We start from the raw sequence: 26,881 nt of genomic DNA on the forward strand, positions 1-26,881 counted from the left end.
GTATCCGATGGCAATAGGTCCGAAGGACTACATGACCGTAACCCCAGTTGAATATCGCGAAAGGCGGCTTTTGCTTAGGCGAGGTTACATGTCTTTTGACGCATGTCGGTACGGCACGGTATATACATATGTGAAGACTCAAGATAACTAACGACAATTGTCCTAACCTTCGAAGATATTTTCTACGTAGTTAAACGCAACAAAAGTGCTTCCAGCTAGGTACCTACCTAGTACAGAACTCTTACAAAGCTTAGGTGAAGAAAATAGGGGTTGCCGGAAGTTCTTGATATGTACCTACAAGTCCATCGAGTCGGCAAATCCATATTTGTACAACACCCCCAAGCAGAGTCTATAATGGAACGATATAGAGTCCCGGTTGCACTATCCGCCGAGCCGGGTCCAAAACGGCCCTTCGCCTGATGCCAAGGTGATAGCTGAGCTGTGACAGGCTGAGAGTTATGCATGGCAGCCCTGCTCATGGGGTTATGGAGCTGAAGTCGGCATATATCATGCATAATTATCATTAATATCAACACATTCGAATCCGGGCGAGATATTGTATCCGTCCCACAACGCCCACAGCGCCCACGGCGAGGGATATTGCGGATGTTGTGTGGGATATTGCGGGGGCCCATCTTACTGTTCCGGGCCTTTTCTCGAACGACCTCGATCATGGAGAAATGGAACGTGGCGATGGAACCTAGTAAGCCAATGGGAGCCCGCCTGTCTGACCATAAGTCATGAAATTCCGGGGTCTCCATTTGCTGTGCCCTTCGGTTGGTACTTTACGAGGAGGGTCTGGGGATCAGGTTTGGCGGCTAAATAGAAAAATGGCTATAGCTACTCGCGACCTCTCGTGATTTGCGCGCAATCTAGGTATCAGCTGGTATTGCCTTATTAACCGCCGAATCCTACTGGAACAATCGGTCCGAGTTAAAAGCCTTGGTTATTATATATGAGCGAGCACATCACCATGGCCCGACTCTGTAGGATGGATATGGATAGCACTGGAGTCTAGAGACCGGAACTTGTCTGCCTCATCGGACTTCGTCTCTCTTCGCGAAAATTAATCCCGGTCAATTATTTTCGGTTCGTCAGAAAAAGTTCGACAAGATGGTTGGCGGCGGCGTTCAGACGGACAATATCGTCCATCGCATGGCGATGGAGGATACGGTCCCATGGCACAAGAAGAGGAATTTGCGCTACTTGTACTTCATGTTGTTTCCGTGTCTGATGGGAATCGAAATGACCTCCGGGTTCGATTCGCAAATTATTAACGCCGTCCAGCTAGTTCCCGCGTGGAGTAACTGTAAGTTTCGGGCAACAAAAGAAGGCCAGAATGGTCAGGAACGGGAGCTAATCGCGGACGGATTGTAGATTTCGGACATCCAACAGGTGGTTACAAGGGCATCTTGGCCTCGGCATTACCGCTCGGTTCCGTGGTCGGTCTTCCTTTCATCCCGCTCCTCAACGACAACCTGGGTCGACGATGGTGTGTGATGTTTGGTAGCGTAGTAATGATCATCGGGTCCTTGATTCAGGGGTTCGCTGTCAACGGTATGTGGAAAAGTAACATGGGACTGCTATACCTAGTTCCCTCAAACTGACTACGATCGAAGGCGCGATGTATATTGTCTCTCGGCTTATCATTGGGTTCGGACTTCCCTACGCTATTGTTGCGGGATCAAGTTTGATCGGAGAACTTGCGTATCCTAAAGAGCGTGCTATTCTGACATCCCTATTCAACGCGGCCTACTTTATCGGCGCTATCGTGGCTTCGTCTGTAACCTATGGAACTCAGCAAATCCCATCGGACTGGTAAGTCTATTGTTATAAATTTCTATTGTCGTGTGCCAAGTCTAACATGCTTTTCTCGTTAGGTCCTGGAGGTGAATCGATGCCCTAACATTATATTAAACTACCGACTGTTCTAACGCGTATATCATAGAGCTCCCTCTCTCCTTCAAATGTCGCCCTCCCTATTACAAGTCGCCTTGATTCTGTAAGATTCTCGTAGCTTATTGGCCACGGTCTTCCTTGCTAACCCCTCCTAGGTTCCTACCCGAAAGTCCTCGATTCTTGATTAGCAAGGAGCGATATGAGGAAGCCTTCAAAGTCCTAGTTACATACCATGCCGAGGGTGACGAGAATTCGGAGTTCGCCAAGGCGGAAATGGCCGAGATTAAAACTACTATTGATATTGAGATGGAACATTCGAAGCGCTCCTGGATGGACATGTTCAGCTCAGCAGGAAACCGAAGGCGTGTGATTATAGGTTCTCTCGTAGGAGTTATGTCGCAACTGTCCGGAAACGTGGTTATCTCCTATTACTTGGGCGATATCCTTAACCTAATCGGCTTCACGGACCCTAGTTTCCAGGCCAAATACAACATCGGGAACCAGGTCTGGGGTTTAGTCTGTGCGGTATTGACCGCACTTCTGGTAATGAGATTCCGCCGGCGAACAATGTACTTGACGTCGATCATTGGAATCTTGGTGATCTATGTAGCATGGACCATATCCGCGGCAGAGGCTATCGTGGGCGGTTCAAAAGCTGCGGGTAAACTCTGCTTGTTCTGGATCTACGCATACCAACCAGCTTACAACATTGGTTTCAATGCTCTGACATACAGTAAGTACTAAGATTCCACATGGGAAATATTTGCTAATCATGGGCTTCCAGCGTACCTTATCGAGATTTTCCCGTATTCCATGAGAGCTCGTGGAATTTCAATCTTCCAATTCTTCGGTAAAGCCTCTCAGGTAAGACGCATGAGAAATTGCATTTATTCATACCAATCCCGCTAACTCGAACGCAGTTCTTCGGTACTAACGTGAACCCTGTTGGTTTGGACCCAGTTACTGGCATCGGCTGGAAGTTCTTAATCGTATATTGCTGTTGGATTACAGTCGAGGCCATTCTCATTTATTTCCTCTGGCCCGAGACTTCGGGCCGTACTCTAGAAGAGCTTGCCTTCTGTAAGATCACCCTAAGTTTCCTTGACTGGGAACATATGCTAACCGCAAAAACAGTGTTCGAAGACGACGAGCGTGCTCACGCCGCGACGGAAGCTGTCGAGAAGCAGATCCATCATGAGGAAGTCAACCACCACGAGGAGGTGGACGTATCCAAAACGGCTAGTAAAGACCAAGTTTAAAACCTCGAAGGCTGTCTCTATTATTATAGCTCACTTGGCCCTATACTTCGTTCACCAAAGGAGGTTCTAGGTAGTCTTGTCATTGGTTGAAGTATTGCCTGAGAGGCTTCAAATATTATCTTAAATTAAGGTATATTGAGTGGCCCCTTTGGGGGACCGCAACTTGAATACATATTAGAGAGATACGTATAATGTAAAAGCCCTCAATTGTGAATGAGTACATCTTTTTTAATTTTTGATCGAGGTCTGAATCCCACAGCTTATGAATGTCATCTCTTAGTATATATTCTTATTATTAAATAATTCTCTCTCGGGTACTATATCAGGCCATTGCCAAAAGTATCAACTTAATTCCCAAACTCGCATGAATTCTTTACGACCTTTTTATTTTAGTGTCTTTATTTAATCGTATACACTGATAAGACGTTAGGGAGACTATTATGGAAATAAAAATAATATCGGGGCTTCAATCTAGTTACGGTCTTCTCAATAGTTGGTATTTTAGGTAGTAATACCTATAGCACATTAGTATAAAAAGGGTGTATAAAAGGGGGCCTGTGGCGATAAAGGGGAAAATCTATTGGCTGATACCCGAGGATACTTCCTTCTGAATCTCGATGATATGCCTATATGATTTGCCGAAGGATGCGCTGGTCGCATACGGATCAAGATCGTTTCATCGTGTGAATGAAAGAAGAACTTATCTCACAAATAGCACTTCTTAATACTCGTGTCAATGGCACTGGATTAGGATAATGAGTGTGACCCCTATAAACTTTTATATTGCGCGGACCAATAATCATCCATTGGAGCACTTATTGCACGGCGACAATGCGGAGTTGCCGTGTCAAATAATTGCCACGCGTCTCCATAAGGCTCTGAGCCGCATGGGGCTCGCAGTGAGATACCTAATAGGTCGTTCGTACCTCTTCGTGCTATATATGCGGAGACGAGTAGTACATAGAAGCCGGATGCGTGAGCCTGCGTGATATGTATTGCCAGAAAACCAAACTTCTTAGAAGAATGGTTGAACGCCACTGTCAGACCACGGCTACATAATTGATATCCAATAGAATCGGTCGACTAGGCACTCCGTGGCTTAGACCATATGTATGTCAGTTCTGTGGAGATAATCTCGTTATGGCTGTATGGTCTGTCAGTCTGTCGGGAGCTAGTTAAGGGGAATAAGGGGTACCTACTTCTGTCATCAAACGTGAAGGTACATGGATGACACCGGGGCTCGCTCCGTAGAAATTGGGAAGGAGATCTCAGGGAATTGCGACCGATGACATTATATGACGATGTCACTACGAATAATTGTACCGTAAGGACAATATTCGGACTCAAGCAATATTACGCCAAACAACGTAGTGATATGTACCTAGTGCAATTCAATTAACCGCTGTATCGTGGGGTTTTCGTACATATTGTCGAGGTCCAAGGCCCTGTTTTCAGAGACGTCCTTCCGTCAACAGCATGATGTATTCATAAGATTATTTTACGGCATATGTACAGTACTACCGGGAATAGTGATGATATTGCGACGGATGAAAACCGCCCACTATGAGGCTGACGTATTATATGGGAAGAGCATCGATGTGTATATGAAGTGCTAGGCTGGTCCTGTAAACGATGGAATCCCGGTCAGTAAACGCGATTGTAAACAACTAGACTTGGACAATATCGAGAATAAAAGAACTATCATCAATTGTTACCATGGATAAGACAGATGGGACGTTTCCCACAGTTGCCCACCCTACAGATACCACGCAGGGCAGAACTCAAGGCGGCACGCAGGAAGATAAATATGACCTCCCTATCCATAGCCGGGCGAGATCCAGCCTAGAACAAGACATGAATCCGGAGCCAAACAAGACTCATACCCCATCCTCGGACTCAGACTCTGGACTAACCCCCTGTCAACCCGCCGGCAAGCTCGCGGGGAAAATAGCCATCATCACAGGGGGAGAATCGGGGATCGGTCGGGCCATAGCAATTCTCTTCGCGTTGGAAGGCGCTCGAGTAGTTATCAGTTACCCCCGCGAGAAAGAAGAAGATGCACAGAACACCAAGGCGCAGGTGGAAAAGAACGAGGGCGAGATCCATCTCATCGCCAGCGATCTAACCCAAGCAGCGAACTGTACCGCCTTAGTGAATCAGGTGATAGCGGCCTTGGGCGGTATCGACATCTTAGTCAACAATGCGGCCATAAGGAACGAGAAAGGAGACATCGCTGATATCACCTAGTAAGCTGTTCTTGGCCGAATCACTCTACAATGCATTAGTTAACCTCATTATAGTGAGCAGTGGTCGGCGACTTCCCTTACCAACGTCGATCCTCTTTTTCACCTCACCAATGCTGCTTTGCCATATCTATCTAGCGGTGCGGCGATCGTCAACAGCGCATCGGCGGACGCTTACATCGGAACACCTAGCCGCGTAGACTATGCTGCCAACAAGGAGGTCGTCATCGCGTTTACCCGAGCGCTGTCTAACCAACTAGTCAAGAAGGGGATCCGCGTCAACGCCGTGGCTATCGGTCCCGTCTGGCCTTCTCTCGTCACCACGGGAGCAAGCGAGCAAGATCAAAAGGGGCAAGATCTCGGGAGCTGGACGCCGATGGAGCAACTCGATGAGATTGCGACGAGCTACGTGTTTCTCGCGGGGAACGAGAGCACGTTCATGAGCGGCCAGACGTGTACGTAACATCGAGAGTCCTCTTTTCCATGAATCTCACGAGGTCTACTTTAAAACTACCTAACCTAACGCATATGCGCTTCGAAGAGACAATTGCTAACTCATTGTAGTACATCCTAATGGAGGTATTGTCGTGAAGGGCTGAAAGGGAGGGGATTTGTACGAACTTGTCATTCGGAATTCTGCACATAAACAGTGTGTGTGTGTGGAGGAATCCATCATCTCGATAATGGCTATTATCATCACTAATTCTCGTTTTGTATGACATGGGGGGGGGTTCTCGGAGAACAGAAGATGATTCGGCATTTTGGTATCTATACAATAATATTTAGCGTGCCATAAACATTTTTGCAATCTCCATAGGCGAAAACTATCCTTTCATCAATCTCGTAACTAGGTCGTTAATCGTCATCGTTACACGTGGCCAAACTTGCGGTAGCATACAAGCTTAGCCTTCATGAGCGGTAGTATAAGGTAGTTTGCTCGTGCTGGTGCGGTTCCTCTGCCTTCTCCCCGCTCCGAATCCCTTCTTCGCGTCCTCTAACAAACCTCTTCGCGGCTTGCATCAGGTAATCGGTGATGGTGTCGCATCCGCAGCTTCCGTGGAGCAGGAGTTCGTTCTTCAAGTTGAGCATCTCCGACTCGAGGGAAGCTTTGTGCGCGATGAGGTAGTTGTGCTGCTCGCTCATAACCCGCGCCCTCTCCTGCAGCTCCGAATTTGCCAGTTTCTGTTTCTTTCGACATTTCGAGGCTGCCACACGGTTTCGCTGACGCTTTTCGATTCCAGACTCATCGCTGGTCAATTTATTACTTGATCGCGATGAACGGCGGCTATGCGATCCGATTGGTTCTATAGTATCTTTTTTGAAGACCATATCGTCCTCGTGCTTTTGTTTGCTGCTTCTAGAATGTGGCCTCTGGATTGTATCGTTGCGATCTTCTCGTGCTAACCCCATTTGCTGACAGTCGGAGTCTATGGGTAGTGTCAAGTATTTGGTTATATTGGGGTCCCGGTCAACAGTGTAGCCTAAATGTGCAGGGCTGTCTTGCCCGATGCGTATACCATCCGTATTGGATCTTTTCTGGAACCCCTGTGAGCCGTCTATGAATTCCATTTCCATTGGTAGTTGTGGTGTGTGGAAAGACAATATAGAGACGCAGTCATGCATAGGAGACGAGAAGGCTGACAAGTCCATTCTCAGTTGGGCTAACGATTTTGGGTCTACGTACAATTCGGACGAGGGATCCATACGAATAAGTACTGGCTGTGTCCCGGTGTGTGAGGTTGAATCCGGTATATAGAGTGGTGGAAAGGTAGGGAATACAAAAGATAGATCAAATAATAAACACGTTGATCTACATGTGTAAAGAATAGATTGTCATTTCTTGCCTACCTTAGTATCTTGTTTGGATATCTCTATTGGATATAAATGTCGCAAATGGATAATGCCTAACTGTTCATAACCAGGGGTGAAATTTGTGATTTGTTTTCTTGAGGGAGGCTATACCGAACTAAACTATGCGGGATGGCGTAAACCATAACTGTTCGCGTCTACATACAGCTAAACTATCCCCTCAACTGGCATAAAACAGCAAACCCACTATTTTCAGTATTGATACATCGAGATTGGCTAAAGAAGACAGACTGGTTCTATATTATTAGAATGGTCAACCATATTTATTATAAAGGTATAAGGCCGTAACCTTTAAGGTACCACCGTTCCAGGTCTCCGGTTGATTTATCACCTGGATGGTGAATCTGACATGCCTTAAACTTTCCTCATAAGTCTCGCGTACCTTGATGTTGAGATTCTACCCTGAACAACTTTCAGTTGGTATACGTAAGTCTCCACTAGTGTTGGTTCCGTATATCAAACGTATGCCCAAGCGGTAGTAGTGAGAGTTCAAGTCCATAGGTCACCCGACCTATGAGAGTTCTTCGTTCGGAGCACTGTCCGAAGTGGGGGGTGACCAATCATATCCCGTATGGCCTTCGCCCCTTAACCCCCTACTAGCGACGTAGGGTAAAGCGAAGACAAAGTGCCTACGGCCATGTCGCGACAAGGAAAGAAAAGCTGACCGGATATTGTTTCCATATGAAATACTGATGTCACTGATCGCTGATCAGGGTTCTGTCTGCTTTATCCCACCCACGTAATTGGCAGATCCTGCGAACGTATGTTCGCTTAGAAGGGCCTGCTATATCTGAGTGTTGGACAACATCGACGTTCCTTCGGACACACCGAATTACACAGGCATATATATTGATGCAACAACGGAAATAAGTCTCTCTTGGGCATTTTACTCCGTGTTCGTGGTCCATGTATCTCAACTAACATGTCCTTATAGGTATTTCATATTCGATTTTCGATCCACACCATATTCTGTGATAGCAACTTCCTTAAGGAAGCTTGACAGTAGTATCGTATTGATTTGGGAGGCGAGAAATATTACAAACCTAACATGTGTGTTACTACCCTTTCTATAACAAAGTAAGTATGGGGATTGCTTATGGCGGTGAGCTTTCGATCTTTGGATGATATCAACTTTTACGCGCTTATTGTAAAAGCAAACAAACCTAGGTACCTAATTCATGTAAATTCCCAAGATAAACCAAGAAGGATTTAAATCAGATCACCTCTTAAGCCTTGTAACTTGAACCACATGCCGAAGAGAGAAGACACTAGGCCCCTTCCCATACGAATGGACGATTTGTCGGCCATTATTTGTACGGGTCGAGCCTTGGCTCGGCACAATCTCCGTGTCCGGAATCTCCTTCTAGTCACTTCTCAGCGCACGGTAACACGGAGTAATCCAGAAGCAGACAACTAGCTTCGTTATTATCGTGTTAAATAATATTGGCAAAGGATATATTGCAAAATAATACCAAATCTGTTTATCGTGAGTATTAACCCAAACTTTAGCTGGTGATTACGGTCACTTACGGGGTTTAAATGGGAAGGAAGTCTTAATTTACTTCCTTTTTGCACTGGGCAATGATTAACGTTTCTCAAATACGGAACGAAGGGCTTTCTCATTCTTTCTCTCTTCTGAGATATCCTAAACCTCAACGGCACTATTTATTATATCAAAACCGTGACGAGCACGGGAATAGGGAATTATAATTCCTTTTTAAAACCCGGTCACGTAAATAACTGGACCGCCTTGAAACAATTTTAAGCTTGGATTATGCATAACCAATTAATAATCGAGAATCTTTTATTTTTCTTTAATAAACCATGATAATAAAGAGTTACGTCGTCTTTTCTTTCTTTTCACCTTGCAAAACTCTTAAGGGAGGAAAGGTTGAGCTTCCGTAAATCTTGTCACTTATGTCATATGATACTGGAAAATCAGTCACCTGATGGTCCGCAATTAAAATACATATTTACATGCAACGTCATTGTTTGTTATGGTGGTATTTCAGCTAGGCTTATTGCCAATACCCCTGTCGTACGAAGTACACACCCCCCAAGCTCCCTTCATTGCGACATGGCCTAGGTACCTACCTCTCATCCTGACGGAAAAGCTTGCCGGTGATATTGGGATGTCAGGATGTTAGGTACGTGCCAGCTGTCATGCCGTTGGCGACATTACGAACGTAACGCGGGGTTGCTACGTGGCTACCTACCATCTGAATTGTGAGCTAGCTCAAGGTATCCTCTGCATTATATTCCTATTCCTTTCTATTTATGTGTTCATTTTTTAATCGTTTAGTATAGTTAGGTAGGCAATCACCTACTGTTCTCCCGAAAGTATTCTCTTGGGTATTACTTCGTAGCTTACCCCTCGATCAGATTTCTACAACAATTGGTAACTAGCGGTGAGTGATGCTTAATATATTTCCAATTGAAAGTTATACAGGAGGTATACATCATAAATATAAGCAGAGCGTTTCAAAGTTCTATGGTCATAGACTCAGAGGTCACCCGCCTCATTATAATAATGAGTGATGCTATTTCTAGATTACCTTGCCGGGCCTACAATGTAGATTACCCCATAAAACGGGTGTATGCACTTGGCCACGAAAATTACTGTAAATTGACACCCTTCAAATCTACCTTAATACCTTTACAAAACGTTGATGTTTTCTAATGACAACAATAGATATTTACGAATCTTTTGATATCTTTCAATTATTTATGATTTAACTAATTGATTGATCCAAAATTTAAAAGAATGCGACCGTGTTTGGTAATGCAATTAAAAAAGTAATCTACGAATAAGAGGTACTAATCTATAAATAAGACTATACTAATCTGCGAATAGTGGCATGTAATCTACAAATAAGGCCAACTAATCTCATATTCCTCCACCACAACAGCATATTTAACAACGGTCACTTATATCAATTGAATCAGCTTAATAAGGCGAATCTAATGATACCACAATCATATATCAATACCATGTTTTGGGTAAGATATTAGAGAGTGACAAGAGATAGGTAGTCAGCCTGGCAGGCCTGGTCAGGTGACCTTAAAGACATCCCCACGATTTCTCAGTCTTTATATTAAGTAATACACAAATTGAATCAATTGAATCATTAGATCATTAGACCACTATATTATTAGGTCATTAGATCATTAATAACCTCTTTGTGGCATACATTGGCCGTGTTTTGAGAATGTTACGAAACAGAATGGGGCCATGTCATTTTACTAATAATTTTGGTGGTCGGGTGCATACACTTGTTCTGTGGGGTAATCTACATTGTAGGCCCGGCAAGGTAATCTAGAAATAGCATCACTCATAATAATAGTCGAAAATGAATATGTATCCCTGGGTCTCGGACTAAACATCTACGTTCGGATACAGGATTTTAACTTATTTTCATAGTAATGAGGGTAGAAGAAAAAGCTCCAAAGCTAAAGATAGAATTCTTTCATGATGAGTGATGTTAAGATCGAGTTCCTGTGGTTAATTGCGATACAGTCACGTGACAGAGTGCATGTGAACCCATGGAGGTGGCACATTATTGACTATATGCTGGTATAGGATTGAAGGAACTGAAGCACTGTAGTTAGAATAAGGTATGTGTGCTACTTTGGAAAGGTTCAACACATTCATATTGACGGACAAGCCCCCTGTTACTATACTGAATCAATCTTCAATACCTATGGGATAAATGTAACTATAACTAAAGATAGTACTGCAAAAATATGAAGCATAACAGGTGAATAAGTTAAATAAGCTCATTAGAAAATATTTTTAGGTAGGGAACGTCTCAGCCGTTCTATCACGCTCCACGTCCAGCTCGTACTATGTCTACTTTCCTGCTATCCTGACTTCCTGTACACTATGTAAACAGTGCTATTAGGAATTATTATTTGGTATTAATTGAAATTGGAGGTAGCACCTCCCTAGCCCTAGTGTCACCATGGATAGCCCCTCGAGACTCGGTCGTACGCAGTGTGCGGTCAAAATTTTGCATAGAGTATCCCGAAGAGCTAGAGTGGTAACTCCTCAGTAACACGACTCCAAAATAGGCGGCGGTATTCGCGGTCCTTGTCTGAAGGAGAAACTAAGAAGCGGTATGATGGTAACTGACTAATAAGCACAGATACCAGCAGGTGGAGATAGCTGTAGAGTTTCGTGAGGTGACTGTCCAACAGGTGTAATTTTACGCATCGCGCTGTATCAAATGCAATTGTAATCATTGCCAGGCTACAAATGGCAGATAGAGCAAACTTCTGCTTCTTCCTCATATTCAAGCGCCAAATAACAGGCATCGGAAGCGCAATCACTAGAATAGTCAGTAAGAGGTCGTTTTGTTCGGCTCAAAGCCTCACACTATCATGGCATTAGGAACTAACCAACAATATCAGAGGTAACATTGAAGAAATATTCGACCCAGATCAGCCTCGAGACAAGCGATGAAACGTAGGGCGTTCTACATTTCTCTTGTGGGTAGTTCAATTAGTATGAAATGTTTCAAATAGAGGAGATAGGTATGTGCAGTTGAACGAACCGTAAGAGAATAAATTATTTGCGCCACCGCACTGGACATATACACAAGCAAGGCAAATCCCATAACAAAGCACGATGTAAATCAAACTCCATAACCAGACACGATTGAACTTGTTGTGAGAACAAAAAACAATTTTATAGAGAAACATTAAGGAAAGCTTAACACAAAAAAGCGATGTCCAGAAGAACGTCGCAGAGGGTATATCCCATTTGCGTAGCCTAATGGCCATGTCTGCGAGTTCGGACTCCGGGGGTGCTGGAGACTCGCCCGTCAAAATCGAAGCATATTGATAACTCAGTGGGAGCTGAACTGTCGCGATAATCACAACAAGGATCATTAAGAGCCAAGATACGGCTGCGAATATATCATCCAAGTGGAAACCCTTCAGTAAAATGCTTCGGATGAGCAAGCGGCCAGCAAGCAACACGGTCGATACACTAGCCAGTGTCCAGATAACAGCCTATAGACAAAAGTTAGACGTATACCTATTTGCTTAGTATATCCATGTATATGGTTAACTGCAGCCTTTCCTATGTTATTCCCAGGATTACGTACCAAAAGACCCTCAGATGTAATGCCCTGGCCAGCTTCAGACATATTTTATGAGTGAAGGTTGTAAAATTTGAATATAGCCAGGTGAGGTCGGTAGTACCGGATATCAAAATACTTCTTTGTGGTCTTGTATTGATAACATAATATATACCAAAGGAAAATCTTGTATTTAGGTCTCTAAGAGGGGTAGATTCCTTTGTTAATCACACATTTCATCCATATATCAGAGACACAGTTACGCGGGGTACTAATAGGTGAACACGGTTTCACATTAAACAGCGCCACGCTGATGCTATAGATGCCTATACTAGTAACCGGTCAAGCTTTGAGAATTATAGCCCCTCTGGGCGCCTGGCGTTACTGCTCGAAGCCTATATGATTCGAGGTAGTAGCGCCTTTTATTGAGACATTGACGCCTCCTATTCTCTTATCTCCCTTTGGGTTGTACTACATTGTCTTAGTTATCACTCGGAGCGGATAGGCACCGCAGATAAGCATGCTCCTTATGATTCAAGGGGTGATATAGATATCCCTATATCCGAAGTCTGATAACATATGCTAATCAAAGCATGTACCGTGGTGACGTGGAGGTAATTCCTATCATTTAATAATGTAGGATTACCTACTTACGCGAGACTGCGTTCATTTCTTTTCCTTTATACAAATTTACCATTTCTCTTTGACCCCAGCGCCCAAATCCTTGATCATCAAGTCTTTTGCCTACTTGTACACCTGTGTGGCTTGACCGGCGTTTCCTATAACGATCACACAAAAAAGATGGCGTAACATTCCCCTCATATCGGAGAAAGCCCTATCCAGACAGTTGACATTTCCCCCTTTCTTGCTGAGACTAGCGGATCCCTCTCTAATTCGGAACTTCTCAGAGCCGGGCAGGCTCTTGTTAGGGCTCTCCATACTTTAGGGTTTGTCAAAGTTACCGGTCATGGAATTGAAAAACATGAAATTGAGACTGCTCTTGCTTGGACCAAGAGGCTTTTTGATCTGCCGTATGAAGACAAGATGAAAGCCCCCCATCCCCCTGGAAACATGCCCCACCGAGGCTACTCAGGAATCGGCAGGGAGAAAGTCTATTCCCCCACAGATGTAGAGGCCAATGCAGCGGCCGGCAATATTGCCCAAAAATTGCGGAAGATCTCTGACTTTAAGGTATAGGGTCTAGTCTTATCCTTGTCCCACCCCTCTTTACCCAACCCGGCGTTTCGTTCCCTGTCAGATGCTGACCAAGGACCAGGAGAGTTATGAGATAGGAAGTGAGGACGATCCCGTGCAGCAGAACATATGGCTACCCGATGATATACTCCCTGACTTCAAGCGTCGTATGACAGACCTCTACAAGAGACTGTCCGGTGTGAGTGAGGTCTTGCTTCAGGCCATTGGTGTTGGCTTAGGCCTGAGCGACGAAGAACGTACCGCGCTTGATAGGTTGATTTCGGACCGCCATTGCCAATTGCGCCTATTGCACTACCCTTCTATTAGCAAAGAAAAGTTACAGAATGACCTAATAGCACGTCTACCACCCCATACAGACTGGGGGTAAGTTTTTCGAATATACAACCTTAGCACGACTAGACATATGCTAATGTTAACACCTATCATAGAACATTTACGATCCTTTTTCAAGACGGTGGCGGGGGATTAGAACTAAAGCGCCCCCGATCACAAGAATTCCTTCATGCGGAACCTGAAGACGAAACCTTTATATTGAATATTGGTGACATGCTCCAACGCTTTACTAATGGTAGGTAATATATTGGATCCCAACCCTCTGTTAGTCGCTCATGTAGCTAACATGTTCTACTGTAGATTACTTTGTCTCTGCTATACATCGAGTATCAGTTCCCAATGTCGATGAAGTACCAGAGACGGGTATCCCCGCTCGCTACTCCATTCCTTTCTTTACTTGCCCCGACTTCACTCACGTGGTAGAAACTCTACCACGCTTCGTTACGAATGGAAACCACAGCAAGTATGAGCCAGTCAGGTTTGATGAATACGGTTCAATCGTTAGCAAATACCAATACGCAGGAGACGACATGTAAATAAATGTGCAAGTGGCTCAGGAAGAAGACTCATATTCTCTTCACTATTAGTACCTGTGTTGCTGTCGAGTGTACTACCTTAAAAGGCCAGTGGCCATTGCTGAGAACCCGCGCCGATGCGCTAACTGGGATGCCCATTTTCGCTGGCATCTATATGATACCGAAAAGCTTAGTCAATGTGACGTTGTCTGCGAGGACATTTAGTTGAACTAATATTCGAATAGAGGGCTTGGTCAACATTCACTTCCTTAGATTGAGGAGTATGTAATTGTCTATGTAACTCATGATACGATATTACTGCAAATGATTATTGCTTGTACTAATATACTCTTCTTATCTGAGATCAACATGATCTATAGTCTTATTGAGAATGCATAATAATAGAAACATCCTATCTCGGAGGGTATCATACGCACGAACCTGGGAATTATATTGAATGCCTATACTTCGGTATGTCTCTTTGAGTATAGCGACGTGGCAAATCACTAAGCTGACTGGCTGAAACCCCAGAAATGATACAATATCTACACAGCCACGATATCCTGCTTAAAGATGGAGTTGCGGGGATTTAGTGTGTCGGTTGTCGTTCTAAGTGAAAGATAATTTGTTGAACGGACGGCTATCGAGCACGTCAGGCGGGTTATATATTTCACAATCCCCCACATAAAGCAATATGGCCCCCAGCATCGCGAACTCGAGATGTGTCTCGCCAGTCACGACATCTCTACCTAGAGATGTGTACTATCTTGCATGCAAATGGCTTATCTGATCAAAGACGTGATCCAATCCGACATCCGCCTCCACTTAAGGGATGGCTTCCAAGCATATGGCGTTAGAATGGTTTCGCTTACGCCATATACTAACCGGCCGGACTCGGCAGATCGCTAATATCTATGCGTCAATGGGAGATTTTTATATACAGTTTTATATAAAGTCCAGCATCGGAAATTCTATCTTTATTGAAATACGCTGTCCTTATGTGAACTTGACGATTCATCCTTATCAACGTCTCATCGCCGTGCATCCTAAATAATGGCTCCATCAGCTACCGAAGCCGTTGCTCCAATTGCTGAGCATATCAAGCAAAAGGTCATTCCTGACACCCAGAAGGAAACGCAAGAGAACCCAAAGGTGGAGAGTTCTCTTGCGGTCGGCGAGACGAGCTTAGAGGATGAGCCACCAAAGCTTGAGACAAACCACAAGGAGCCCCTGAAACTAAGCGGTGCCCTGGACCAGTTCAAGCAGTTTGATGTTACACCCGTGATTGGAAAGGAGTTCGTAGATGTAGACTTGGCCGAATGGCTGCGAGCCCCTAACTCGGATGAACTCATCCGTGACCTTGCTATCACAGGTATGAGAAAGAAACGGACCGCGCGAATTGATTTGGTCTAATTGATATGCCTCAGTATCCCAACGCGGTGTGGTTTTCTTCCGCAAGCAGGACAACATCACCAACGACCTACAAAAGGAGCTGGTACAAAGACTTGGCGAACTATCCGGCAAGCCGGCTACCTCTAAGCTACACATCCACCCCGTGATCAACGCCGGTCGCGAGCACGGTGGAAACGACAACGAGATTAGCACCATCTCGTCGCAACAAGCCAAAAAACTCTACTCTAAGAAAGACATCTGGGCTGAGAAAAAGCAGTCGCAGAAGAATCAATGGCACTCGGATATCACATTCGAGCCCATTCCTAGCGATTATGCGCTTCTGAGGCTTACTGAGCTACCCAAGACTGGAGGTGGTATGTACCTCCTATTCATCCTTTCTTCCTTGGAGTATAAAGAATAGGGGTAAAAGGAACTTGAAACTAACCGGCCGAGTAGATACCCTATGGGCCTCGGGTTACGAGCTCTATGACCGCATCTCGAAGCCGCTACGTGGTTTCCTAGACACATTAACAGCTTACTACGCACAGCCAGCCTTCAACGAGGCCGCAGACCGTAACAACTTCAAGATCTACTCCGCACCCCGCGGTGCGCCCGAGAACGTAGGCGAGGTCCTAGAAGCCGTGCACCCGGTGGTGCGCACGAACCCCGTGACCGGGTGGAAGAGCGTGTTCGCCGTCGGCCACCACGTCCAGCACATCCACGGACTGTCCGAGGCCGAGTCGCGTAGCTTCCTAGACTGGTTCGTCCAGCTCATCGTCGAGAACCACGATCTCCAGGTCCGCTTCCGCTGGCAACAGCCCAACGACCTGGCCATCTGGGACAACCGCAGCGTCTACCACGCCGCCACGCCAGATTACCTCAACCAGGGGCTTGGCGAGCGCTCGGGTTCCCGCGCGGTGAGCTTGGGAGAGAAGCCTTATTTTGACCCTGAGAGTAAGAGCCGCAGGGAGGCTCTGGCTGCTGAGGCGGCTGCTGCGGCGGCGTAGGTAGTGTTAGTCTTATACTCATTTAGCGAGGTTATTAATATAAGTCAGTTAATATTTCTTGGATGTGTTGATTATTACATATATGTGCTTGAGGCTACCCGAAAGGGGTGAGATAAAGCCATTTTGATGATATAATATTTGATGATCTGATTGATTAGACTGTATCACATGGTGGGAACGATGCCTAAAACGCGTGTTGAATAAGAAAGCAGAGTTTTCCCGGACTCACTTCCGTCATCATCCTTAGTATTAGGTACCGCCTCCTCAACATGCAAGTTACTCTATCCTCCAGTGACGACTGGATTGGTTAGCAACCTGTCCTATGGTCTACCATCGGGTGAGCAATGCAATGGTCAGCTTACACCAAGAGAAGCTTGACATAAATGCTACCGTGGTGAATAATTGGCGGAATGCTGCCGAATCGAATCGCCCTCTACAGCGCCTCCGGCGGTTAGAGGAGGTCGTCCCCGCACCAGAGGAGACAATATCAGAATCGCACCATTGAGGGTGTCGCGCAACTACGTTGAAAACAATTTTACCAACTCATTATTGAAGACTGCAAAAAACAAAATGGCCAACGTAGCGACCACGAAGAAAACCGGGAAAGCCAAGGTACAGTGGTGGGATAATCGAGACATGTACATCCTGTGCCCGTGGTGCAAGGGAATCCATCGCCACGGCTTCAACGCGAATTATTCCCAACGCCATCGACGCGTCCCTCATTGTGATTCAATCGACCTAATCAGAAAATTACAATACCTCGGGTACAACCTTTATTACGAGATACAATTCCCAGCGTCGCCAGCGGATACCTTCGAGATTGACAAGGACAATCTTCGGTTCGTAGCGGGTGGCGCTCGTGTTCCCGATGACGATGAAGGTGGCGTCCCGGCGGACGAGGCAGACCGTATGAGAGCTGACTTTAGGAAATCGATCGAGGAGAAACGAAAGTGGACAGAAGCAATCGAGACCGTGATTATATTTGAGGATTTATCGATCAGAAGGATAACGAAAGTAGTAAGCGAGATGGTATTGGGCAATGTTGAGCATGTTCGTGAGTACCTCAAGTCCTCCTCAGAGGCCGATATCTTCCTTCGCGGCGTCGAATCATGGAAAAGACAGGACTATACGTCCAATAATGAAAGCACGGAAGACAGTACGGCGGAGACATCAGGAGAGACGGCGTTGCATATGGCCGCATGCGAGTCATCGTCTGAAATGGTCAAACTTCTTCTCTTGAACGGCGCCGATGTGAATGCTACCGACTGCGACGGTCGAACTGCTCTCATGGAGGCGGCACTGTGGGGTCGGCGGGAAAACGTCGAGGTCCTGTTAAAGTACAGGGCTAACAAGTCCATGCTATGCATCGATAGCTGTCAGATATGACTATCTGTCCGATATAAATATAAAGCATAATAGAATAAAATCTATTACCAAATAACCTTTTAGTGATATAGCGGTTTGTTCGACAATAGCGGGCGACTTTGGTGTGCTGCCGATTTTGCAAAGCCGCTCAAGCAGAACGTAGAGGCACGAAGGATGCGCAGCGGTAGGTGTGACTGGCGGTCCGAGCCCATCTATAAAGAAGATACGTAGGTACGCAAGGGATAAGGATCGCGAAGACATTGTCTTTCTTCTTGAAGACGCGGCAGACGAGCCAGGTCCCCTCCAGCTAGACGGTTTTGTCTATCAACGCCCGCCCAACGATCCCACGATGCTCTCCCTAACAACTCGATATAGTCTTCCCAACGAGTGGAAGACGGTTGCGCATATGATCCGCGGCGGAGGGCTTCCAGATATTGCCGCCATGAGCGGTTGGTCGCATGCACAAAGCGAAACCATCCATGTCGCTGGCCGAGACTGGACAGATGCAGTACTCCGCCTCTATGACTTAGCTGGGCTTAAGCGGGAACCTCATTCCCGTGACCAGGGCGACAAGGGGCGATACAATGCTTGCCACGCAGAGAAGCAGCTAATCGCGTACTTCGTCCACAAGCACCTATTCTTGGAGGATGAACTGCAAATCCCTGAGGAGCCGGGAGTGCGGTCATTATTCTCGGAGCTCGGTCTAGGGGAATCGGCGGAACAGTTGCGCAGAAAGGAAGAGTGGCAATACAAGATGAGGCTTGTGGACTTATTTAAAGCATCTCCGGACAATTCCTTGAAGGAGGCCAAGATACTTGTCAGCAGACCTATATGCGGTGGCTGTAAAGATTTTGCGAAAAAGGTGAACCATAAACTACCTAGGGTTGAAACTGCAGCTATACCATCGTTGCTTGGAGTCGTCATGTACTGTGTGTCCGAACTAGACCTATGTACTATTAGTAGGCTGGCCGAGATGGGAAGAATCAGTACTATAGTTACCTAAGTTTAATACCGGGCGGGTAGGTATACGGCCAGTAAATCTTTTTGGAAGTCCATTTGCCGGAAGTGATGATCTGGGCAGAATGCTATATAGTTCACAAACAGAAATACTTCAAGAAACTGGTTGCCAATAATAACGACCAGGCCACTAGGTACATATCTCTCTAACGGCCATCCTCCCTATAAATACATTTGAAATCATCTTTGCGGTGCTCAGGTTATGTAGACATGTTCGAAACTCTGCGATTTCCAACAGACAGTAGCTAAAAGTATACCACGCCAATATATCGTAAGCAAATTGTACCTTATTCGGCTTTATCTTAGAGATACTATTTATTGTATCCTCGTACATGCCATAAATTTCTCCGAGTAGATTGTAGGCCTTCCCCTCTTCTGGTGTGTTAGAAGCCCTGCTCCAATATAAGAATGAGGGTTATTAGGAACACAGGAAGGATATAAGGGTGGTCAAACCATAACGCTATCTTTACCAACAAACAAAACACAGATGGCTGTATAAGACACTCGTTCGTAACATGTTTCCTTTAGGTATTCGGTAGATAGTCGATATCGTTTCATAATTTTGTTAGTGTTCCGATACCTTAAGTAATTTACCCATTACTAGTTCATCGTAAAGCTACCTTCTAGTATAATACGAGCACTTAAGTAGCCAACGATTCTTGCCCGTTAAGTTAAATTGAGTGGTTCCTAGGTTCAGCTATATCTCCTAATTATAGAATTTTGATTCATGTAAGTTTAGGTAATCATAGTCTTCCGTTAACTATAGTTATACTATGTAAGAATTCCTAACTAGATGATCAGATGATTATTAATTTCCCTCAAATCTCTATGCCCTTGACACTTAACAGCTTTACCCTACGTCAAGATAACATTTCTAACGAGCTAGGAAATTTGATAGTTAATAAATGTTGAAACTGCGCCCAGGGTCAGAGCCGGGGAACCGTTACATTGCATGTGAATGTATGGGTCTACGTCCTAAATTGTCAATATCCGTAACCAGGTTAGCCTACACCACGAGGAAATTCATATACCCAACTACTTATCTCGGTACAACATCATTCTATCGCGCCATGGCTGCCGTTCAATCATATAGAACTTCTAGCGTGTTGCTTTTGTCGGATTCAAAAGGCTACTTTGAAAGTGACCGATATCGTGTGCTGGAAGACTATACAGAGCGCATCCACGTTTATGAATGCACATATTCCAGGGTCCTCTTATGCCGAATTACATACGCTGCGGACTCCACTATGACCTAGCCCTGTCTGACAGGTATTGTTATTCCGTAGACGTCTGGTGTCAGGATCGATCGCTCTCGGGAAATTCCATCGAAAATACATATCCTAGCTTGGCGATGATACCCTACGGTATTGAAACATGGGTAAGGCCTTGGTCCCTTGATTAGACCAGCCATAACTCGAGGCATCCTTCTCGTCGAGAAAGGTCAAGAACCCGATGATCTACGGCATGGGGCTGGGACAAATCCCGGATTGGATGAGAGCAGACCACGTCTCAAAACCATACGCCGAGTAGGTACAATGCATATGAACGAACTCCTCCTAGTTCGAGGCATATACGAACCTCAAACCCTTCAACTGTCGTCTGGACCTACCCTAGCAGCCATAGCAAAGACGTCCCGGGGCGACAGGATTGTCTTCTATCCGCCTATCCTTTATCCCTGCTCATAGACTCCCGAAAGGGAATACCCTGGGAAAGGGGACTTAGGATCGGATGGGCGGGCTTGGGAAACCGAGTTACCGAGTGATAAGAAGAGATGACCCATGCTATCCTCTTAATAATCGTTGTCTATTCCCTAAAATAATATTTTCAACTTTCCTGTTCTACGGTTCATATTGAATAATTACCTCATAGGGTTATATATAGCTCACCGCTCCAGTTGAGTGTCCGCACCGATTAGTTTATACCTAACCGAGATGACACCACGTCCGTCGGCAGCAGCCGAAGTCGATCAACGGGCCGCCGAAAGCGCCTCGCCCGAATCCGTTCCGACTACTATCGGCCCGTTATCGTCCAGCCCTTCGGCTACGGACGCCGACTCATATTGGACATTATCACAGGCACGGCACCCATCTAAGACTTCAGGAATCCCATTATCATTATGTCGGTCATGAATTTATTAACTCCCGAACTCCAGGATGACTCGTATGAAGATGATAGAGATTCGTCGTTGGGCGAGGACGAGTAAGTAAACAACTAAAGCCCTTAGCAACATTAAAAGCATACCTTGACTCAAAATCGTATGGAACAGCTCGAGTTCAACTGCCTCGTTATCAAGCAGCATATTAGAGTACCGCACGATCCACGGGCGGAGGTATCACAGCAAAAGTTGGGGAGACACCGACTACTGGTATGACCGTTCCCCAATGTGCAACAATAAGATAACTTTATATTAACCAGGCCAGGTCCCCTAATGATGAAATACAAGCAAATTCCATGGACCTTACGTTAGTAGATTGTGTCCAGGTCATAAGATACAAGAAAACCTAGTACTTACGTCTAAATAATAGTCACCACACGCTCACGCTACTACTACACGATAAGATATTCCTAGCCCCTATCGGCGACGACCCTAGGAAAGCCTTAGAAATCGGATGTGGAACAGGTAAGCCTCCTTGCCCCTCCCCTCACAACTACAGTACTAATAGACGGTTGGCCCGGTACAGGAATCTGGGCAATGTAAATTCACCTTTCTCTCACCGTTCTCCCTCCTCTATCCTTAGTCCTCGCTTTTACTCCTCTCCCCTAAAATTAACTTTTTAAAATTCTAACCCATTATATCCCAGCGACTTCGCAGACGCCTTCCCACGCTGCGAAGTAATTGGCACCGACATATCACCAACCCAACCGTCCTGGGTCCCAGGTAACCTGCGTTTCGAAATGGACGACTTCAACCTAACCCCATGGACCTTCCCCCCGGCGTCCTTCGACTTCGTACACATGCGGTATCTCTGCGGGGCAGTCCTAAACTGGGACGCAGCATACGCCGAAGCATTCCGGGCAGTGCGCCCGGGCACAGGCTGGGTCGAAGCGCTGGAGCCCGCTCTGCGAATCCGCAGCGACGACGGTTCGGTCCGCGAAGACGACGGCTCGGCGCTCTCGGCTTGGGGGCCGCTTTTTGAGGAGGGCGCTAGGCGGTACGGGAACGGCTCCAGGGTCCCGGGGAGTGCGAACTCGGGGCCTTCGAGGCCGATGAATATCGTCGAGGACGGGACGATGGAGAGCGCGTTCCGGCGCGCGGGGTTCGTCGATATCGTTACGCATACGTTTAAGTGCCCGCTTACGCCGAATTCGGATGATCCGCATCTAAGAGAGGTAGGAATGTATGCACTTGCCACGATGGAGGAGGGCATGGAGGGTATGTGCTCCCTATTTTATATATTCGGAATCCTTATATATGCGTATAGCTACCTATCTAATAGACACTGACGAAGAACTACTCACTATAGGTTTTCTACTGTACCTCTTCACCCAAGGTTTGGGCTGGACTCACGAGCAAGTCATACTCTATCTGAGCCGCGTACGCAAGGAGCTGCGCGACAGGCGGAAATCGCCATATTCACTAGTCAAGGTCATATACGGCCGGAGGCCTGAGGGAGCTAATTGATCATCAACTTGAAGATAATATAGGAAAGGAATACGGGCGTATACATAATATGCTTCAGGTTATTCGGTGGCAGTGCGTAAGCCTTTTTGTTCAACATCCAGCATAGCGTATTCATTAAGATAGATGTATAGTAGAGGTGCCAAGCTTATTTAGACATGTTATAATATATATATATAGCGAGGAAACGCGTTCCGCTACTTAAAATCGGAGAAATCTAGCCACGATCTACACATTATACGATGAAGTCCTGCTGTAGAATAGTCATAATCTAGTCCTCCCTTTTTAATGCATCTAGTTAGTACAAAGCAATGTCACTTCCTCCCAATTTCAGCAATTTAGTCCTCTAGCAAGGTCAGTTCAGTAATACACTTAATATCCATCAATCCACCCATTCCATGTCTAAATTATATGTCGTTCGTGTTCATAATGCGTACATACTTTACCCCACGTCATATGGAGTTACTGTGCCGCTCTAAACTAATTATATCCCGGTTCGCCGTCGATCCCAAAAGGGGTCAACGCGCCTAATCACCGAACCAATAAAACGCGTACTCCCCAGATGTCCAAGCTCCATGATCCTCGTACCGAGAGTTACCGAAAACGGCTTAGTGGCCAACCTATAGCAACAACGTGCCGCCGAGGGTGAAGAGACCAACAATGCCAGTAAGGACGAAAATGCTCATATCCATTGGGGGAGCTGGTCGGCCAGCGGCGTTGTCATTGTCACCAGATGCGGTTGCAGTTACAGATCCAGCACCAGGCGAAGCAGTTCCAGTCGAAGTACCTTCAGCATCCTGAGAACCAGAGCCCTTAAGGCCCGGTCCCTTACCGGCTTTCTCGGTCATGTACTAGAATATCGTTAGCCCCTTTTCAATCCAACGAAATTTGCGATATATACCTTCTCGGCTCCCGGGGGAATTGCGGGAAGCGCACTCGCATCCCATCCGCCAAGATCCCAAACTGTATCGACCGTTGGACACGCAACAGAAGTGGTGGTGGAAGTAAAACCGCCATCGCCAGTCGGAGCTGGATACTTGGACAAAGCTGACGCTAGCCTGTCGAAGTCGGGTTCTTCCTTGACCGAGTCGGACTTTCCATCGAGCTCAACGATACCGTACCCGTTGCCTTCTCTGCTATACTCGTACACGAGACCACCCGAGTAAACAGCAGACATCTCATCGCTCATCAATGCACTCAACTCCCCGAAGTCGCGGGTGCCTTTTATGCAACCCCACTCCGACAGGAAGATAGGCAGACCATATCCGGTGAAGTTCTTCACCTTCTGATCCCAACCAGATTGCTGGAAGGAGGACGGAGCACACCAAGAATAGTCATTCTTAGACGGCTTGTTAGTTTCTGATATCTCGGCTAGCATTAGATAAGACTTACAAAGGCGAAAAAGTCGCTACGCTCGTCATCGGTACCGCAGTTGAAATACTGCGCGGTCTGCATTCGGTTATCACTGACATCAGCAGCCGAGTAACCAACAGGAATCTTGCGATAGCCGTGAGAGCCGATGTACTGTCTCATATCACGAGTAGTAGCCTTGACGTAAGGAGCCGATTTTACGGAATCGGGTTTGTCGTTGATGACTTCATTGCCTGAAAAGAAAGCGAGCGTGTTGTCATATTTTGCGAACTCATCGATGGTAGCAAAAACACTTTGGAGGTAAACATCGTTATACGACTGCCCTGGCTTGTCTCGGTTTATGGAATATTGAGGGTTGTTGACGTCAAGCACTAGGTAAATCTTTGCATCGCTCAAGGCTTCCATGCACTCGGCGTGGTCGGCCGAATTGTCAACAGAGTAAACACGAACCGTGTTCACACCGAGTTCCTTGAACTTGGCGATATCCCTCTTGCAAAGGTCGGTATCAGCAAGAGGATCGAGATTAGCGGAAGAACCACCAGGCTGGTAGTCGATACCTCGAATATAAAATCGTTCGTCACCGGCCCAGAAAGCTGTTGTCCGTCATTAGTCTCTGGTCATTACCTTAAAAGCGGATGTTGGTATCATACCATTACCAGACGCGGTTACCGTAGGCAGAGAATCAGCACGCCTAGGTAACTCTTCTTCAGTGGGAGTAGGCCCTGCGTGGACCATGCTCGCCGCTGCCAGAGCGGACGCGAAGGCGAACGAACGCATTATTGTATTGTTACTATTCCAAGTGACCAATTGCTGCTTTAGTTTAATTTTAATAGGGTGTTTCGTCAAAAAATGTGAAAACACGTGGTATATCGCGATCCCAAGCGAGTGAGGGTCGTTTAAGAACCACCTGCAGATCCAAGATCAGGGGCGCGAACTATCAAAACGATTGAATTGGAAGACGAGATGCCAACAATAACGAATGAGTTGCCAGAAAGAAGGGTGACGGAGTCGAGAAGTTAAACAACGAGCGAAGGGGGAAAAACTGCGGACATGGAATGAGAAAAGGAGAGTGGAACGAGGCAAGAAGTCGTTTCCTTGGCTTGGAGATATTTAATCCGTACGCTGCCCAGAATTCAAGAACAAGGAAAGGGGGAGTGTAGCAAAAGCAGGTGTGAGCCACCTTGGCTACATAACCGGAAAGGAGGGTGTGTCTGCAACATCTTGGATCTTACTATGTACAGTTCAGTGGTGGCTACAGGTACTAAGTAGTACGCCTATGTACATGTAGGTATACCTCGGGTCTTAAACCGAGACATTGCGAGAGGGCTATGCATTCTGTGGCGTGCATTGTATAAATTACCTTTGTGTAACAGGAATCTGAGAACCGTTCAATATATTATAAATACCTATCTATACTTCGCTCGTACTTAAGGAAGAGGTATTCGAATTATTTAATTTTGATATATTAGAACAGAGAAAACTTACAACAGTAATCAACTTTATTTGTCTACGTGCGCATACCCGCGGGACGCCTCTGTTGTACGTATTGCGAAAAACGAGGAAGCATCAAGATACGTAGTGGGTTGACCTCGGTTTGATTGGCCGACGTCACTGCCAATACCCGCCAATGCTGCCCTTTCTCCGGGAAAGGACCCACCCTGTCTTACAGGTCCACTTTCTTAAATGGACGCCCGAAGAAAAGAATGGCGATGCGACATGTACATACTGTACGAGGTAATGGTGTGTCTGTAGCATTATTGTTCTTGTCATTTTTCAACTTTGAAAGCTTGTCATACCACCTGGCAAGTCCGTGATCCACGTGGGATTCGTATCCGAAATTGGCCAGTTCGTGATGGTTCTGCTGCTTGAGCGAGAACCGTAACTTCTATGTATTAAATTGGAGTTCGTAAATCCATAACATATCAAAAGACGTTGCAGCATCAGACAGTTTATTCCCTCGGAAAATGAATGCAATGCCAGATTAAACGAACTTCCAAATGCAAACCGACCGGGCTTGGCATTAGCGTTGGATTTTAGTTCTCAAGCTACTGCATCGAGGTGGGTTCATGCCGTCATCTTGGTCAGCCACTGCCGGCAAGCCAAGTTTAAGCTCAACTACTTGGCTAGATGAAACAAGGCCAGTATCAAGCGAATACATGTTTTAGATGACGATCGTTGAATAGTCAGGATATTATAGCCTTAGATCAGGTACGGGCTCTGCGCCTGTGGGTCAGTAAATTGGATACCTAACACTTTCATTATTCCCTCGAATAGGTTAGGTAACCCAACCGTGTAGTGTATGAGCCATCCCCTGAGGTATACAGCCTACTCGCCTCGTTAGGAGATAGATATAGAAGTATATAGTTGAGATAGTTAGTCGGTTCTTGCCCTACGTCTAGCCTCATTTATTGGGTATAGTAATATGACTCTCCTATTCGTATACAGTGCACAAAGCCAAAACCATGCCCCCAAATTTATGGGGGATTACATATATTTCACGTGTTTCCAATAATAGATTCCCTTATATTTTACACGATTCAAGAAATTGTTCCATTAGACAAAGAAGATACGTATGTTCACTCCAAATTGGAGCATACACATCTATGTACATATACTATATGGCTAGGTACCCGTCTTCTCCGGGCCATATAAAACAAGATCCCGGGCTATCCAAATAGATACCTATATTATCAAGC

General features: G+C 45.9%; 9 protein-coding genes across 9 annotated transcripts; 6 read left to right on the forward strand and 3 right to left on the reverse strand.

Moving 5' to 3' along the window:
• The first annotated feature begins 913 nt into the window (after window positions 1-913).
• Window positions 914-3,552, forward strand: F5Y00DRAFT_236037 (general substrate transporter). Its single transcript, XM_048007663.1, has 9 exons — window positions 914-1,309; window positions 1,378-1,557; window positions 1,620-1,818; window positions 1,881-1,889; window positions 1,949-2,002; window positions 2,055-2,632; window positions 2,684-2,763; window positions 2,820-2,979; window positions 3,034-3,552. The coding sequence occupies exons 1-9, from the start codon at window positions 1,114-1,116 to the stop codon at window positions 3,156-3,158; spliced, it is 1,581 nt and encodes a 526-aa protein (XP_047865174.1). The 5' UTR covers window positions 914-1,113; the 3' UTR covers window positions 3,159-3,552.
• Window positions 3,553-4,874: 1,322 nt separating this feature from the next.
• On the forward strand, window positions 4,875-6,000 carry F5Y00DRAFT_252940 (NAD(P)-binding protein; the record flags this gene model as incomplete). Its single annotated transcript, XM_048009985.1, has 3 exons — window positions 4,875-5,404; window positions 5,459-5,856; window positions 5,966-6,000. The coding sequence occupies 3 exons, from the start codon at window positions 4,875-4,877 to the stop codon at window positions 5,998-6,000; spliced, it is 963 nt and encodes a 320-aa protein (XP_047865175.1).
• A 216-nt stretch (window positions 6,001-6,216) lies between these two features.
• On the reverse strand, window positions 6,217-7,246 carry F5Y00DRAFT_69648 (uncharacterized protein). Its single transcript, XM_048014021.1, has one exon. The coding sequence runs from the start codon at window positions 7,103-7,105 to the stop codon at window positions 6,311-6,313; it is 795 nt and encodes a 264-aa protein (XP_047865176.1). The 5' UTR covers window positions 7,106-7,246; the 3' UTR covers window positions 6,217-6,310.
• A 4,056-nt stretch (window positions 7,247-11,302) lies between these two features.
• Window positions 11,303-12,420, reverse strand: F5Y00DRAFT_261718 (uncharacterized protein; the record flags this gene model as incomplete). The annotated part of the gene is made up of 4 exons (XM_048011255.1): window positions 11,303-11,598; window positions 11,669-11,755; window positions 11,824-12,283; window positions 12,379-12,420. The coding sequence occupies 4 exons, from the start codon at window positions 12,418-12,420 to the stop codon at window positions 11,303-11,305; spliced, it is 885 nt and encodes a 294-aa protein (XP_047865177.1).
• A 732-nt stretch (window positions 12,421-13,152) lies between these two features.
• F5Y00DRAFT_269543 (Clavaminate synthase-like protein) lies at window positions 13,153-14,435 on the forward strand (the record flags this gene model as incomplete). Its single annotated transcript, XM_048012464.1, has 5 exons — window positions 13,153-13,157; window positions 13,260-13,542; window positions 13,628-13,929; window positions 13,995-14,134; window positions 14,200-14,435. 5 exons carry the CDS (start codon window positions 13,153-13,155, stop codon window positions 14,433-14,435), a joined length of 966 nt encoding a protein of 321 aa, XP_047865178.1.
• A 910-nt stretch (window positions 14,436-15,345) lies between these two features.
• On the forward strand, window positions 15,346-16,870 carry F5Y00DRAFT_236047 (TauD-domain-containing protein). Its single transcript, XM_048007664.1, has 3 exons — window positions 15,346-15,786; window positions 15,842-16,180; window positions 16,263-16,870. The coding sequence occupies exons 1-3, from the start codon at window positions 15,468-15,470 to the stop codon at window positions 16,811-16,813; spliced, it is 1,209 nt and encodes a 402-aa protein (XP_047865179.1). The 5' UTR covers window positions 15,346-15,467; the 3' UTR covers window positions 16,814-16,870.
• A 513-nt stretch (window positions 16,871-17,383) lies between these two features.
• Window positions 17,384-19,181, forward strand: F5Y00DRAFT_261721 (uncharacterized protein; the record flags this gene model as incomplete). Its single annotated transcript, XM_048011256.1, has 3 exons — window positions 17,384-18,150; window positions 18,271-18,366; window positions 18,419-19,181. 3 exons carry the CDS (start codon window positions 17,384-17,386, stop codon window positions 19,179-19,181), a joined length of 1,626 nt encoding a protein of 541 aa, XP_047865180.1.
• Window positions 19,182-21,311: 2,130 nt separating this feature from the next.
• Window positions 21,312-22,817, forward strand: F5Y00DRAFT_261722 (S-adenosyl-L-methionine-dependent methyltransferase; the record flags this gene model as incomplete). The annotated part of the gene is made up of 7 exons (XM_048011257.1): window positions 21,312-21,394; window positions 21,462-21,560; window positions 21,616-21,657; window positions 21,721-21,815; window positions 21,877-21,889; window positions 21,997-22,568; window positions 22,633-22,817. The coding sequence occupies 7 exons, from the start codon at window positions 21,312-21,314 to the stop codon at window positions 22,815-22,817; spliced, it is 1,089 nt and encodes a 362-aa protein (XP_047865181.1).
• A 144-nt stretch (window positions 22,818-22,961) lies between these two features.
• Window positions 22,962-25,666, reverse strand: F5Y00DRAFT_236054 (glycoside hydrolase family 72 protein). The gene is made up of 4 exons (XM_048007665.1): window positions 24,836-25,666; window positions 24,207-24,778; window positions 23,716-24,153; window positions 22,962-23,665 (listed from the first exon to the last, which is right to left on the reverse strand). Exons 1-4 carry the CDS (start codon window positions 24,960-24,962, stop codon window positions 23,435-23,437), a joined length of 1,368 nt encoding a protein of 455 aa, XP_047865182.1. The 5' UTR covers window positions 24,963-25,666; the 3' UTR covers window positions 22,962-23,434.
• Between the last annotated feature and the right edge of the window lie 1,215 nt (window positions 25,667-26,881).

The sequence above is a fragment of the Daldinia vernicosa genome, assembly GCF_022497035.1.
Source record: "Daldinia vernicosa strain CBS 139.73 unplaced genomic scaffold F5Y00scaffold_21, whole genome shotgun sequence".
Classification (NCBI taxonomy): Eukaryota; Fungi; Ascomycota; class Sordariomycetes; order Xylariales; family Hypoxylaceae; genus Daldinia; species Daldinia vernicosa.